This window comes from Arachis hypogaea, chromosome 18, assembly GCF_003086295.3.
Source record: "Arachis hypogaea cultivar Tifrunner chromosome 18, arahy.Tifrunner.gnm2.J5K5, whole genome shotgun sequence".
NCBI classification, from domain to species: domain Eukaryota; kingdom Viridiplantae; phylum Streptophyta; class Magnoliopsida; order Fabales; family Fabaceae; genus Arachis; species Arachis hypogaea.
Genome location: NC_092053.1, coordinates 119,533,196 through 119,550,739, shown reverse-complemented (window position 1 = coordinate 119,550,739; position 17,544 = coordinate 119,533,196). Strand labels below are relative to the sequence as shown.

General features: G+C 28.6%; 1 protein-coding gene across 1 annotated transcript; it reads left to right on the top strand.

The window, feature by feature from the left end:
• The first annotated feature begins 14,549 nt into the window (after nucleotides 1–14,549).
• Nucleotides 14,550–15,160, top strand: LOC112770356 (uncharacterized). Its single transcript, XM_025814725.1, has 2 exons — nucleotides 14,550–14,717; nucleotides 14,801–15,160. The coding sequence occupies exons 1-2, from the start codon at nucleotides 14,550–14,552 to the stop codon at nucleotides 15,158–15,160; spliced, it is 528 nt and encodes a 175-aa protein (XP_025670510.1).
• Nucleotides 15,161–17,544: the final 2,384 nt, after the last annotated feature.

Here is a 17,544-nt window from a genome sequence, read left to right as displayed (position 1 = left end):
TCTATATTAGATTTGAATTATAGTTTTGATTTGAATTTGAAGTAGATAATTAGCTATCTTATCTTTTCGAAAGATAAGATTATGGTTAGTTTAAATTTAAATTCTAGATAGAACTTAGGATATAAATAAGTGAACATTGTTCACAAGAGAAAGAATCATCCATTGGATCACACACCTCTCTCATCATTAGGATTAGTTTCTTTTCTATCATGAGTCACTAAACCTCTATGTTAAAGGTTAGGAGCTTTGTTTGGTTTTAGGATTAATAATGTAAGTGTTTTCTATATTTTAATTCATGCTTCTTTACTTTTTCAATATTGAGTTTTGTTCTTCATCAATAATGGTTAGAACTATTGAAAAATATTCTAATTCTGTCTAGATTCTAATTTTATATTTGGAAAAATTAATTTTGGAATTAGTTTAAAATTCATCTCATAATCTTACTTATCTAGAGCTAGTTCGAATAAGTGACATATAATTCGGCTAGTGATAGTTCTTGAAGATTGTGTGGCTTAAAATCAAAACCGTTTTTTACCTCTTCTCTCAATTAGTTGACCGAGGGATTGGCAATTAATTGGGTTTAAAAAAATTAAATTACCAAGGAATTTGGGTTTGATTATAAATGATTTGCTATAAAAATATTTTTACATGAATTAGACAAGAAAGTATAAGCATTGTTCTTTCAAGAATCAAACATCTCCGAAACCTTCAACATTCTCATCTATTGATTTTCTTCCAACTTCAAGCATTTTCCCAAGTCTTTTCTTTTGTTTCTTCTTTTTTTTTTCAAGATCCACAATCTAAAATCTATGGTTTGATCGATCTAATTAGAGATTTAATTAGACGTTGCTTGCCTTAGCCCGTTAATCCTCGTGGGAATGATACTCACCGTGGTATTACTTGAACGATTTTGTGCACTTGTCAGTATCCGTGAGCTTTAGTTTTCGCTCATCAGTCGCCGCCGCCATCGCATGTGGAGAAGAAAGAAAAAGGATCTGATAGGGAAAGAAAAGAGAAGGTGGGTGTGATCAAAGGAGGAGAAAATGTAATTGAGAAAGAGATAAAGAATGAGTGGTTAACAATGGTAAGTGGCTACAGAGATAAAGAAAAGAAATATTAAAGATAATAAGACAGTGATAATTTGAGCATTTTAATTAATTTTTTAACGAAATTAATAAGAAATTAATAACTAGTTATTTTTGTCTAACATAATTTATCTCTTGTGAGTACAACATTAATTTATTATTTTATGATTTATTTTCTCTGCGTCTAAATCTTTCGTGGACGGAAATAGTTATTATTTTCTCTTAAAATTATTTTTCAAATCATCCTTTGTTAATAAAAAGACAAATTTACCCCTAATAAAAATAAAAAGGCATCACTCTTTACTTAATAAAGTACGTTTAAGGATGAACCCAGCTAAACATAAACTGTTAATTAGAATAAACACTTAATTCGATCCTTGCATATTCATAAAAAGGACAATGCAACCTTTAATTAACTAAAAAAAGGAGACAACGTGACCATGACTTTATTATATTTTAAAATAATGTGCCCCTCCATTAAAAATTATGTCAAATACTAACAGAAAGTAATTTTGTGACGGTTTTATTTACAATCTGTATACGGGATTTTAAGCTCCACATATTATTAATAATTTATTTTAAAAAAATTTCTTCATCAATGGTGCTTCAATAAAAAAGACCATTGTCAAAAATGACGCCACAAAAAAAAAGGGCGTTGGACGAGAAATAAGAGAAAAAAATTGTGTTACTATCGATGTTGGTGGTAATGATGATAAAAGAGATAATCATAATAAAACGTATGATGCCATCCTCTTTAGGTATTATTTATAATGAACTTGCAAATGAATCTATTTATCATCAAGGATTCATTATTGCTAACTCTGCTTCACCTTAATTATTATTTAAACAAATTATTTCTTAGTATGAGTGGGATTGTGGAAATAATATCTCTCTTTTGCGTGTCGTTGAGTTTTGAAAAATTGAAACATCTCAAAAATAGATAGATGTAGAAATTTATTGAACAAATTACACTCCTTCGTATATGTTATGAGTCTATTGATGAAAAGAGACTAGAAAAAGCTTGAACTCAATTCCTATGGATAAATATATATAAGCGCAATTGAAATTTTCAAAGAATTGTATATTTATGCATTGATATATAAGACCATTCACTATTCTAAATCACTCCCCCAGATAAACCACAGAATTAAAAGAAATTATGAACCAAAAGTAGAACAACCTGTCTCACTCATTAATAAATATAGTGATAGAATTAAACATCTTTTTAAGTATGTCCAAAAAGTAGATAGAAACATAAATTAAAATATTTTGTTAGGTCCCATAAAAACATCCCTCCTAAAATAGTTATTAACAAATAATAAAAACTATATTAGAGACATTTTTATGCACTCAACATATTCTACGTATACATTCTCTTCTTGCATTCTTACGCCAAAAATCTTACCTTTTTGAAATAATTAGAGTTACATCTATTTTTTATTTCTATTCAAAAGTTTTTATGTATTTTTATATTTATATATAAGAACAATATTATATGACTAACAAAAATTATTTTTTGGCCAACACTTAACTAATACTCTATATATATCCTAAATACTAATATAAATTCTAAAATCTAAATATTAAATTCTAAATTCTAATAGTATAAAAATAATGTGTTGGCTAAAAATATTGGCTAATAATAATAAAAAGTGCTAGTTTCCTAATATTTTTCTATATTTAAATTTCTTAAATAATAATATATCATAGTTAAACTAAATTGCATGTATAATCAAATATAAACAAAAGCATCAAAATATTATATACGTTTGCGATTATTATGAAAAAATTGAGGCTACAAAATATTCTATTGTTTTACTTAAAAATTTAGTTATTTTAATTGTTAATTTTTTTTTTTTGACAGTGTTAATTATTATTATACTACAAAGATATATAAACACATAAATATATAATAAGATAGTTGAGCGGACTTTTTCTTCTTCGATTTGATATTCAAGTCATTAGGTGATGACTTTTTCATTTAGTTTCTATGCATCGCCGGCAAACCAACCAGCTAGTTCCTGTCTTTATCTGTACGATTCTTTATAAATAGTTACAACAATGGACAAATGAAGATCATGTCTCTTAAATTGTGTGTTACTTTCTGAGGATTTTGCTGATTTAGTAAATAATGGCTTTTGGGCTTCTAGGCTCAATTTCTTGTTCTTCTTCAATCACCATTATTCCCGGTATTGCGTCTTTCTTCTTTCGTATTAATTATTATTGTTGTTTTTCTTTTTTCATTTTGTTTTCAATATTGGTATTTATTTTAATATTCTTTTTTTTTTTAAATGAGTGAACTAATAGACAGTAAGTACCTATTATTAATATAGGGTAAAGTAGGGGTGTTCGCGGTGCGGTTTGAATCGGTTTTGAGTCAAAAACTCATCCGATCCGAACACTAGTTTTACTTGCGGTGCGGTTTGGATTGAATGCTTTTTTAAAAAAAATCTGATCCGATCTAATCTGATTTCAAGCGATTTGGATTGGATTGGATTTGCGGTTTTGTAAATTAAAAAAATTAAATACATATAACAAGTCTCAACATCAAATTTTAAATAATCAACAATGACATAACAAATCTCAACAATATCTTAAAAAACTAACGATAACATAACAATGGAAATAAAATTCTAGGTTAGTTAAAATAAATAAATAAATAACATTTTGAACATAAAATATTTATTAAATAATAATAATAATAATAATACATGAATAATATAAAAATATATAACAATTGAACATGTTATAAGTATAATTATAAATATAATAATAAAATAATAATATAACACATTGTGCGGTGTGAATTGGATTGGATCAATTATGAAAAGTAGATCCGAAATTCAATCCGATCCAGCGGTTTGCAAAACATAGAATCCAATCAAATCTGAATTAATATGGTTTTAGTCGGTTTTCGGTTTGGATTGAATTGGATGAGCGGTTTAATTTGGATCGGTTTGAATTTGAACACCCCTAGAGTAAAGTATTATTTTAGTCTTAATATTTGGACCAAATTCTAATTTAGTTTTTAACGTTTCAAATGTTCTATTTCAAAAATATCAAATGGATTTAATGTTGTTCTACAGTTAAATTTGACACAAACAATTAGCATATTTAAGAATTAATATAACGTTCGATTTTAGTACGTAAGTAAAATTAACCCATTAATTATCACTAATATAAAATTTTGTTGGTTAATTAATCAAGTCAAATTTAATGGTAGAAGACAATATTATGAATCCGTTTAAAACGTTAGAGACTAAATTAGGATTTAGTCCAAACGTTAAGAATCAAAATAATATTTTTTTATCCATTCATATATTAAAAACAATATTACATGATTAATAAAATTTATCATTTTTTATCAATAATAAACTTCGATACTAAATTTTTTATATTTTAAATTTTAAATCTTAAATTCAACCGTATAAAAATAAATTATTTTAAATTTTGGTTAATATTAATAAAAAGCATTAATTTTCTATTATTTTTTATATACTATAATAAACATAAATTCAATATGTAAAAGATCAAATTATTTTATGTCTTTACTTCTTCTTCTTTTTTATAAGTAATATGAGATATTTACAACATAATATCCTACCAAAAGAGAAAAAAAAATACCAAAAATCATACATATCACTGTATATATTTCCTTCCTATTTCACCCACAAATTAAAACGACCACTCCATCACACCCACAAGCACCACTAGATAAGGAATTTTAGATACTTGAGAAGAAAAAAGATGAACTCATAAATCAATGGCTGGAAAAAAAGTAAACATACATAGATATATAAGGATGATTACTGCAACACATTTCAGATATATTGAAACTTGAAAGAATACGAATTGAAAAAAAAAAATCGCCACCTTTGTAACAAGTTGCTTTTGAGCTATATATGGCTTTTCAAAATCGTTTATACAGTTGTAACCCATTTATATGGACCATATAGGCAGAATATTTTCCCTCCTATCTTAACTATATTTAAAAAAAAAAAATAACCTGTATTTACTTAACAAACAATTTATAATTGTACCTTTTATAGTCTTTAATAGTATTATTAAAAATATAATCATTCATGTCGTATCCTCCTACCAGCTTAAACTTTTAAAAAAAACTATATTATAATATAGTATCAGAATTTTATGTTCAAAAAATTTAGAGCTCGATCCATAATGAACAAAAAAAAAGCACAAGACAAATAAAAAAAATATTTATGCAAAAAAAATCGAACAAATCCAAAAAAATAACATTACTTGAGAGAGTGTATTAGAAATATAAGCATTCATATTGTCTTTTTCTATGGGTTTAAATTTTTAAAAGTAGTATCATGATAAGGATATTCTAATAAATTCTATATATATATTTTTAATAATTAATTCTCCATTTAATTTATTTTAATTTCTATACTTATGATTATTTGAGAAGTTATAATATAAAAGATAGAATAAAAAAATATTTGTTAAATATGTATCTCATTTAGAGATAGGAATGAAATAATGTAGTTAAACGCAAAACTAAAAAAAAAAATTATTGATGATAAAAAAAATTTAATAAAATATAGAATTAAAATTTATTTAAACATTTAAAATAAAATTAAATCAATAATTGATAGTAATTTTAAACAATTTTAAAATATTGAAAAATATACTATAGCAAGGTATTTTTTATATATATAACAAGAGGTGACATTGATAGGTGGTCACTGCCGGTGCCGGAAGAATAAAAAGTACGTTGACCATTCCTACTCAAGTAAGTCACAGATTTCATTCTCTCTGTCTCCCTCTTTCTCTCTCCGCTGACATTTTCAATTTTTGACCTAACTAGATGGTATTAATAGTTCACGATATGTTGATATCTATTATTTCAAATTTTTTATTTAATATATATTTACTTTTTATATTACAAATAGAATATTTATTGAGTCAATTGTCTTTTGGTTTTATCTTTCAGACAATTGTAAACTTATTATATAACATAACAGTAATAACACTCTAATTTAGTTGTAAAATTTTATAATCAATTCTCAATTTTATTCTGTATTTACTCTATAAATAAAAATAATAGATATTATTAAAAAATAAGTAAATTTTTACCTTATGTATATTTTGATATGAGTTTTTAATGTCTCAATAGATAAATACTTATAATGTTTTAATTATGAAATTTGGTTTTCCAGGATATTATGTACCAAGATCTTCATGGAACAAGAATGGAAAATCATTAACAGAAAATCGTATCATCAATACATCTTTGGAGAATAATTGGACCAACCATTACAAAGGCATTGAACAAAAATCAACATTTGATAAATATGAGAAGAGACAAATAATAAATGCAGTCACTACAGAATCATATGAACCTGAATCACAAGCTCATAATTCAAAAATTATTATTGAATCTATCATACACGGCTTGGATACTTTTCGCAAATTTAGCAGATTCTACGCATTCATGAGCCAAGTTAGTTTCTTTCATTTCTAAATTAAATCTTGAAAAATATTGTACTCATCAATGATCAACTGCTGTAAAAATCTTTTGGATCTTTTGTGCAGGTGGCAGGTTCACTTTTTTCTTCACTCCTTGCTGTGGATAATCTATCACAATTATATCCAACATTTTTTAATGGCTATTTACAGGTTCGCTCCAATTTATATGTCAAGAAACAGAGAAAGGAACATTTATACTGTAATGTCCTGCTTATATCATTTTTAAAATGACAATAACATTGTACGAACTAAACAAAAATGAGTTAATGCTCATGAGATTAGTTCTAAAGTTACACTTGCATCTCAATATGAATTTTAAAGTTATAATTTATTTAATTTGGTTTTCCAATTAAGCATTTGTGATTCACGTTAGTATCTAACTTTATTTTTGTCATGAAACTATTAAAGGTGTGTTAAGATGGATTGACAGCTATTTCGTTAGATTTTTTAATAGCTATTGGAAGTGGCAATTGAAATCTTTTTATCTCAATTTGTTTTTTATGAAATATTTAAAATCCTAATTCTAATTTCATTTAAGGGTTTTAAAACCTTTTAAGGAACAAATTAAGATAAAAAATTTTAATTACCGTATTAAATAATCATTACAGAATCTAGTGTGATAGCCGTCAACCTATTTCAGTACACTATTATCGGTTTTGTGACGGAAATAGAATTAGAAATTAGAAATTAATAAAATAAGTCACAGATATTAAGTTAAAGAATTTAATTGAGTAAATTAAAATTTTGAAGATCACAATAAAATGAGAATGTAACTTTAAAAACCAATTTAAATATTATCTCAAAAGAAATTAATGAGTTTAAATCATAGCGCACATCTCTTGATATTAAGCTTTGTATCACATTTTTCACTATATACCCTACATACAATACAAAGTCTAAGCTGAAAATGTGTTCCTAATGTTGAGCTTTTTCCCCTGCTATTTCATTTCAGTATATTGTACCACACTTCTTCATGCATCTCTATCTTGTTGGATTGAATCAATTAGCTGATCTTGAAATAGACAAGGTATGTATTTCTAATTTTCTATTTAGATACACTAATTATACAGGCAAATGCATGTGCTTGATAACTAAGCTTTTGTTTAAAGGCTAAGGATTCTTTGGTCCAGCCCGGTTTAAGACCACGATCATTAATCAAGCGGAAATGTTTAGTAACCAAAGAAAAATGAAAAATTCTCTAAAACGTGATCGTTAATAAAGTGATAAAATAAAAAATTATTTTTAAATTAAGATAGTAAAATTCTCATATAATATATATATAATATAAGTTACAAATTCAATAATAATTAATTGCTCACTTTATTACTTTATTGATTTGTTTATTTTAAAAGATCTAAATTTATTAGTCAAATGTTCAACTCATGAACCATTAAATTTAGTATTGATAAATAACTATAGAGGAGTGCTAGGGGCCAACAATTTTTGTGATTTGTAGCTATCAAATAATCATTAATAATAATTTTAATGGTGTGAAATTTCATCCAATGACTCATTTTTTTTTTTTTGTTACATGCTGGCCAAAATTTAAAAAAATTGCTGGCCCTAAATTTTTCTATAACTATATAGTTCATATTCGATAAATAGAGAAAGTAAACGTACAACATTTTATCGTAAAATGTTATACAAATTTATAACGGTACGGTCGATTGATTTTATACAAAAGATAAGTGAGATGAGCAAACATAAGCCGTTATTAGTAAGAGGAATTAAAAGTTACCCTCATCAAGTGTTGTAGCATTAATTCATTAGAATTTACTCAATTTATAAACAAGCATCGATCGTTTATAGTTATAGCTTCCTGCGTTTACTTGTCTGTGTTATTTTTCTAACCAGTGGTGCTTCGTTTTTTTAATTGTTATTGTAGATTAATAAGCCATATCTTCCTTTAGCATCTGGAGAATTTTCTTTCACAAATGGAATTATAATTGTGGCATCATTTCTATTTCTGGTATGTTATATATAGAATCATATATCACTTTTGCCAAATTGATTGCTTTAAGTTTATTTTAATTTCATTTGTTATTAATTAGGATGCGACAATCTTTATTCATTTATTTTCCTTCTATATTTTATTAAATTAATTAGAAGAACATTTTGACAAAAATAAAAACTATATAATTAGGTCCGACTAAAAAGAGTTGATGAACCAACCAAGATTTGTAATGAGAGAAGCATTGCTGAGAAGAAGAAACTCAGCTTGAGTTCTTGAAGGAGAAAGAAAGTAAGAGTGTGAATGAATCAAAACAGAAATTGTATTGATTAAATGTGTTATAATGAGTTGCACTTCAGCCATTAATTTTTTTTTTTTTGTATTAAATCGAGGTGCTATTAAAATGTAAGGATTTGAATTTTCTAAAGTTTGAATTTCATTTTAGAAAGTAAAGTGTGATCTCTCACCAGTGATTTCATAGGTGGGACCAATAATAAATATGAAGAGAAACTATTCAAAGGTAGAAGATCACATTTTACTCTCTAAAGTGAAATTCAAACTTTAGAGGATCCAAATTCAAAATGTAAAATTGCATAACATGGTTTGACATGGACCAAACCTACATACGTGCCAATAAAGAGTGAGAGATTTGGGCCAAAAGATAAATAAACCCACTTCAGAAACCTGCAAATACATGTTCAAAACAAAAGTTGTTGGAATAAATAAGAGTTACCAAAGTTACAAAAAAATTACACAAAGCATTGGTTTAGTGGTGAAATTTCTCGTTATGTAACAGGTATATTCGGATTTGAGATTTGGCTGAGATCAAATAGTAAATGAATAATTTCTAAAGTTAAAAGCTGTCCAACTCACCTAATAATTCACTTGATACTAATAATTATCACCCACCTACAAAAATATTCAAGTCATTATGTTTCTTGTACAGAGCTTTGGAGTTGCTTGGATGATAGGATCAAAACCATCGCTTTGGGCTCTTCTTCTCACTTTTGTGCTAATGACAGGTTATTCCGTTAATGTGAGTCGATTTTAATATTGCTTTTAATAAACACATGCAGTTTTGTCTTTGCATTGCATTGTATGACATTAATTCGTTGTGATCATTCAAAGATTTTGTAAATCAATTAATGATTTTTGTTTATCAATATCCTCAAAAAAATTGATTGAAATTATTACAAAAGTTTCACGATTAATATGGATAAAGTCTTTTAGTATTCGCGCGTGTCAAACCATTGCGGTTGGGATGCATGACTCCGGCACGCCCACGGTGGACCAGCGGTGCGCTGGATTATTGCAGGAGACGTCTTTCAGTAAGAAATAAAAATATATATGGTTCGAACTTGAAACTTCTTGAAATTTATATATAATTTAATTAAATTTAAATAATATGAAATATTATTTTTATTCCTCAATCATAGAGAAACTGAGAAAGGATTGGCACAACGTGCCTACATGGAACAGGAAGCCAGGAACAACAAACCTATAGCATTGGTAAACAAACACAACTCTTAAAGACACGGACACCGAACACGATATAACATGAGATACGTTAATATACGAATTTTAAAATTTTATAAGATATAAAATATGCATACATGTAAAATATAAAGTATTTTTTGGATAAATCGTAATTATATTTTTATAATTTATTGATATCTAAATTTATTTAAAAAATATATGTTAAGAATAAAATAGGACATGCTGATATGTGATGGTATTTAGGTGTATCTAAACGTGTTTAAAAAAATTTTATTTTTTATTAAGACACGGTTAGATACAACAGATACATATATCAGACGAATATCAATAAATATCGTGTCTAAAATACATCCCACACCTAAATACAACTCAACAAAATATCTGTACTCGATAAATAAAAACAAATGAACCACCATGACTCCACAACAACTAGGAAAAGAGATAGTTAACGTCAATTAGGCCCACTTAACTAAACTGATATCAGACTTTATCTATCCAATGTTATTCAATATATTATTATGCGGCCCACAAATATTCACTCTCTAATATAATCATTTTTGGGAGTGCTACAGCCACTCTCATTTAGTAAATATCTTCACTTATTTTTTATTATATACTTAATAATTTAAAATAATTTTATTTATTTTAATATTTATAATTTTAAGTTTTTGATATGCATAATTATATAGTTTTATATCTAATATTATTCAATTATTCTAACGGTAATAAAAAAATATAAAATCAGATAAATTATAATTAAAGAATATAAAATAAAATAATTTTAGACAATTTTGAGCTTAATTTTTATTGTGCTAAATATTTTTGTTATTATAATTTGTTATTGTTATGAAATTACACTCTCTTTTAAATAAAAACTTTTTTTGAGTTTATTTAATTTTTGTATAGACATTTTTTATTTGTCTTATACTATTTTTTTTACTTTTGGAGTTTATCAAGTATCGAACTCTACACTCTTCGAATATAAAATTCTAATATCATGTCATAAAATTATTTTTTCTAAAAACTTAAACTAATAAAAAGAGTCGAATAGATAACACAAATGATTATATTTTTAACCGTAATGAAATACATGCGTACAAATTGTTTATGTAACGAAAATTTATTAAGATGCAACTTTTTTTTTTGTTACATATTATTAAGATGCAACTTGTCTTATGATGGTAATAGATTTCTCCCCGAATATGAAGTTAATTTACTTAGAGCATTTTTTAATAATACTTTTATATTGAAATGGTGGCTGGATGATATTTAATTTTCTTTCATAACGGTGGCTACATATTGTTCATAATATTTATATAACTAATTGTTATTTTTAAACCTACCTTTGCAGTTACCTTTTCTAAGATGGAAGAAATCTACAACACTTACTGTAATGATTCACTCAATTGGGATGACGATATCTTTTAATATTGCAGCTTTTATGCACATGAAGGTATTTATCCATTCTAAACTATACTCTTTCCAAGAATATTATATTGTTGTAGACGTTCATGCATTACTCTTTAGAAAAAGTCTAGAAAATTAACTGCATTATAAGTCAACTCTTTTTTATTTCTGATTTTGAAATTCAAAAGTTAGAGAAGTGAGGAATTTGTTGATATAAACATAAGAAAAATTACTTTTATTTAAGGAGATATATTAAAACACTAAAAATTCTAGCAAACTACTGTAAAAAGTGGTATTTAGTGACGGTTAGTACAGTAATAATAACTCTATAACGTTTAATTAGTGGCGATTCGAGTTAAACCACTATTATTTTATTTTATTTAGCGATATTTTTTTTTAATTATTGTGAAATTACATAGCTCTTATACCTAATTCATATATTATTTTTTTTAAAAAAATTAATCGAATATAATCTGAATAAGTTCACGTACAAATTCTTTATAACTATTTACGTGCTTTCTCTTATATATCAACTTAAATTTGTGGAAGATATATTATTATGATAGTGTAATATATTTTTGGATTCTAATTCATTCCATGATGTCTATTGTCTAGACCTTTGTACTCAATAAGGCAACTACTTATCCAAGATCCCTATTTTTTGCTACTGTTGTGATGGCAATTTTTTATGCGGTTGTAGCAATGGCAAAGGTAAAACTTTCTGTCTTGGTTCTTAAGATGAATATTCATTTTTTATATTATTTATTGGTTGAATGTGATCAGTTAACTGATGTAACATTATTTGGTGAAACAAATAGGATATGCCGGACATTGAAGGAGACAAAGCAGCAGGAATCAAAACTTTAGCAATTCGATTAGGTTCTAAGCGGGTAATTTTTTTTTCTTCCCCTCGTACGTGCAATATATTATAATTAGTTTGTGATATAATAATTAATAATATACTAATGTTCACTCTTCATTTTGTTAATACTTTGTTAGGTATTTTGGTTTTGTGTTTCACTTCTTGAAATTGCTTATGGAGCTGCTATTCTAATTGGAGCATCATCTCCATTCTTATGGAGCAAATTTTTTTCGGTAATTTTTTTTTTTTTTTTACTTTATGGAATATGATTTATAAATATTATTCATTTTTTTTTTATGAAACACTTATACTAAAAGTTTAGACGGATAGATAGAAATATGTGAATTATATAAATAATTATTTATCTAAGAAATTCCTTCAATTGTAAGAGCCTCTTTTATTTTTTTGGAATTTTTTTATACTAAAATTTTTTCTATTTAAAAATAATATGAATTAAAATTTAGAACTTTTGATTATAGAAATCCTGGTATATATCATAAAGTACTTACTCCAAAAATCAAAACTGTTAAGTAAAACTATACAATAATTATATAAATAATCATTTAATAATAAAAAATTAGGATAAACCGGATTTATCCCTAAACTTTACGCTACATGCACTTTAGCCCCTAACATGCAAAAATATGCAAATCAACCGTTTAAACCTTTTCCAAGTGTGCAAATTATGTAGTTACACTTAGCTTATTACGATATAAGTAGGGAAAGTGAAGTTATTTGATCATTTTTTAATCCATGTCTTAACTTTGTTCTATCATTCAATTTGGTAGGTTTCCACACATGCTATCATGGCTTTGATTCTTTGGAATCGTGCCCACTCTGTAGATTTATCAAGCAATATTTCATTGCAATCCTTTTACATGTTTATATTTAAGGTAAGTATAGCCTTATAAATAAAAAAATTTAAATCCTCTAAATTTTGAATTTTTATTTTAAATGATAAAGTATAATTTTTTATTTTAAATGATTTTTTTTTCATATTTTTTTCTAGTCCGATTTCACTTACAAAATAAATGATGAGAAATCACATTTTATCCTTTAAAATAAAATTTAAAATTTAAAAGATTCAATTTCTAAATAAAATGATGCGTTGTTTTTATTGAACATACATTTTACTTCATAGAGAACTTCATATAAAAAGTTGATGTGTACCATGTTATTAAATGCATGTAGAAACAAAAAATAAAACTAGCCTTATAAGAATATTACGTATTAAAATACAGATTGACCATATATTTCTATTTATAATCAAACTTTATAAATAATATAATCAAATTTTATAAATAATATAATTAAAATAGATTTATATTTATAATCAAAATACGAATAAAATGTTATTTTTTGTGTATATGAAAAGTTTAATTACACTATTATAAAAAACACCATCATTTTGATGGTTAATCATTTTGTTAAAAAAAGAGAGAAACAACATATATAAATATACAGAGATATAATGCTGTGGATGATTTTTAATGTTCGGAGAGTATTTTGAAATTCAATAGCTTTTGTCCTTAAGTTTTTTGAGGAATACACAAAAAAAAATTCATTTGTGTTTATTTCAAATAAAGTAGTTAACTCGAAATCCAACTTGAAAAAAATATATTACTACAAACAAATATGGAAACTAACAGAAGTAGTGTTAGTTACCTTGTATGAGTACTCAATCAATTCAGTTTCACTTACAATTTATAGATGCCCAAGTTATTATTATGCTTGTCAAATAATTACTTCTTTTTTTTTTTTTCAGCTCATTTATCTGGAAAACATCCTCACACTTTTCGTTAGATGAAGATGAAATAGAAATGTTGTTTAATAGATGAAGTGTATGCCAATAATTTCAACTGAATGCATATATGTACCAGATGATTATATATAAATAAATTATGATTTAAATTACTAACGTTAGTGGTATATTCTCCGTTTTTTGTATGTTAGTTTAGTTTACTTTTCCTTTATATTAGTAAGGCACTTCGTGCCATGTATGTATAATACTACTCCTTTGTACGTTGCAAAACAGAGTTCATTTATGCAAATACATCAGTAACATTCACACTATTCTCTTCTCTAAGAATCTTCAATATTTTTGAACTCCTTCGTGGTATCAAAAGCCAATTAGATTCCAAATTCTTGAGAAATTTCCCTTCTTCCTTCTTCCTCCACTCCTTTATTTCCTTTCTTTTCTCAAATTCATGGCTACCACTACTGATTTCACAAACAAAAATCAATTGATTTTACAATGTCACAAACAAGTGGACAGGTGGAGATTTCTAATAGAGATTTCAAACGAATTCTAGAGAAGATTGTCAGTGCTTTAAAAAAGGATTGGGCTAGGAAGACTGATAAAACTCTCTGTGCTTATTGGACAGCCTTTAAGACTCCTATCGAAATGTCTCCTTATCAGTTGGTTTATGGCAAAGCCTACCACTTGACTGTAGAATTGGAGCATGAGCTTACTGGACTACTAAATTTCTGAACTTTGATTCTAAGGTTGCAAGAGAGAAGAGGCTCCTCCAACTTAATGAGTTTGATGAATTCCAAAACACAGCATATGAAAACGCTAAGCTCTACAAAGAGAAGACAAAGACATGGCATGATAAAAAGATAGCCACCAAAATATTTGAGCCGGGTCAAAAAGTCATTCTTTTTAACTCAAGGCTCAAGATATTCATAGGGAAGCTGAAATTCCAGTGGTTGGGACCGTTTCGAGTCACTAAGGTTTCTTCTTATGATCATATGGAAATCATGGAAGAACAGTCCAACAGGATGTTCACTGTCAATGGCTTGATATTAAAGCACTATCTTGGTGGTGACATTGACCGCCAAAAGACCACTCATCTGCTTACTTAGCAGTTGAACTGTTAAGATAGTGACGTTAAAGAAGTGCTTGTTAGGAGGCAACCCAATGCTTAGTATCCTTGCATTATTTTCCTATTTTTATTCTATTTTCCTTTGTTAGTTTTCTTTACTTTTGGTTTTGTTTGAGTGCTTACAACAAAAAACAAGTACGCTTGGGACAACAAAGGGAACATTAAGAAGTTGAAATCATATTCTGGTGCCCCGACGTTTAGCGTCGAGAATTGGCATTTGGCGCTAGGAATGCATGCAAAGAGGATGAACTCACTAGGCACTTGGCATTTAGCGCTGCCTCTAGGGGTTTGGTGCTAGGTGCACGAGTTTCGAAAGCAAGCTTTTAAACCCCTGGCATTTAGCGCCGACTGGTGGCATTTAGTGCCAGGGGTGCGATACTTGGGGTTTTGGTCATTGTCACCTCGACGTTTAGCATTGAGGTAATAAAAAACCCTAAGTTGGCGTTTAGCGCCAGCTATCTGGCGTTTAGCACTTGGAAGGGGAACACACTTGGTTTGCCTTGGGAATAGCGCCACCTACCCGGCATTTAGTGTCGAGTGCGCTGCAACTCCCCCTCCCCTTCAAATCTTGCATTCAAATCTTCTGATTCTCTCTCGTTCCCCAACCTCTCCCCTACCCCTGCCCCCTTGGTCTTTGCACCCCCAACCCCCCTTTCTTCCTTTTCCTTCTCCCCAAATCCCTCCCTTTCCCTATACACCCACCTCGCCTACCCCCAAAACTCCCACCCTTATTCATATAACTCCCCACCCCCTCCTATAAATAACCCCCAAAACCCTATTTCCCACTCATACACAAACAATTTCCCCTCTATCTTTTCTTCAACCGTGCCCCCTCCTGCACTCCTTCTTCCTCTTCATATTTTTCTTCTTCCCCAAAACAACCACCCCCTCCACTTGTCCCCTACTCTCTCTCCCTCCTTTCTACTTATTTCTTTTTTCTCTTACCTTCCCTTCTTGTTCTCTATTTTTCATCTATTTTTTATTTTCTTTTTTTTTTTTGGGGACAAGCAAACTTTTAAGTTTGTTGTTGTCGAGCTAGCTCTGCTTATTTTATTCATCAATGGCACCAAAGGGAGGTGAATCCTTTTCACAAAAGAGAAAGGGAAAGGCACTACAAATTGGTTCAGCACCAAATTGCATAAGGAACATTTTTTTTAAATCACAAGCAAAAAAAAAATGATTCTGAAGGTTAAGTTCGACCTTAAGCTAGATGAATATTTGAAAATCCAGTGCGAAATAGAAAGGAAAGATTGGGAATTACTGTGTAATATGCACATTGAGATGGGCCAGTTGAAGGTCCAAGAATTCTATGGTAATATGGAATCACTTACAAGGATGTGTGTGATGTGAATGAGAAGAATTACCGCACCTTGGTACGAGGGAAGATACTTGAGTTCAATCCAAGGAGCATTAGAGCGACCTTCCAACTGCCACTCCCAAATCACACTTTGGATTATTACAGTAAGAGGATGAGCCGGGACCGGAGATATGACCAAGTACTTGCTGACATTTATCTCCTGGGAACTCAGTGGAGAATGGGTGCGGATGGACAACCAAATCAATTACGATGGAGTGACCTCAAGCCGGTGGCTAGAGGATAGTTGGAGTTCATCTAACGATCCATTCTTCTAACTGGCAACTGCTCTGAGTGCACTGTGGATAAAGCCATCATGATCCATGTATCCTGATAGGGTATAAGGTGGAGGTGAAGGACATAATTCCGCAACAAATTTATCACATCGCCTCAAATCCCTCCACACATGCTAAGTTGGTCTTCCCCCATCTTATTCACCGCTTTCTGTGAGGCTGCAAGGGTGAACTTGGAGAATGATTTTTCCATTCCTATTGAGCGGCCGATCTCTAATAAGACAATGGAGCATGCGAGGGAGTATGTAAGGGTTCAGAGAGGAGGCCAAGCTGAAGAAGAAGTACAACAAGCTCCTCACCACCCCTCATGCCTCAAAGGCATTATTTTTTGCCACAAGAGTATTGGCAATAATTGACTACGTCCCTTGAGCAAATGAAGGTGAACCAAGATAGCCATGGTGTCATTCTCCATCAGATTGTGACTGAGTAAGAAAGCCAACGCCTCGAGCTTCTCCAAATGAGACAAGAAATAGGGAGGCTACGAGGACCATAAGAAGCAAAACCGGATGAGGGAGATGGCCGCCATGATCATTAAGGTAGTTGAGTTCTTTTCATACTTGCCTTCTATTTTTCTCCCTTTATAATTATGATTATGTTTTCTGTTTATTTGCATGATTCCTATTTTTTTCTATTTTTGTTAGTTAGTTTTTAAGTTTAGTGTTCTTATTTTAATGATACCCCATGTCATGTCTTCAAACAGTATTAAAAAAATGTTAT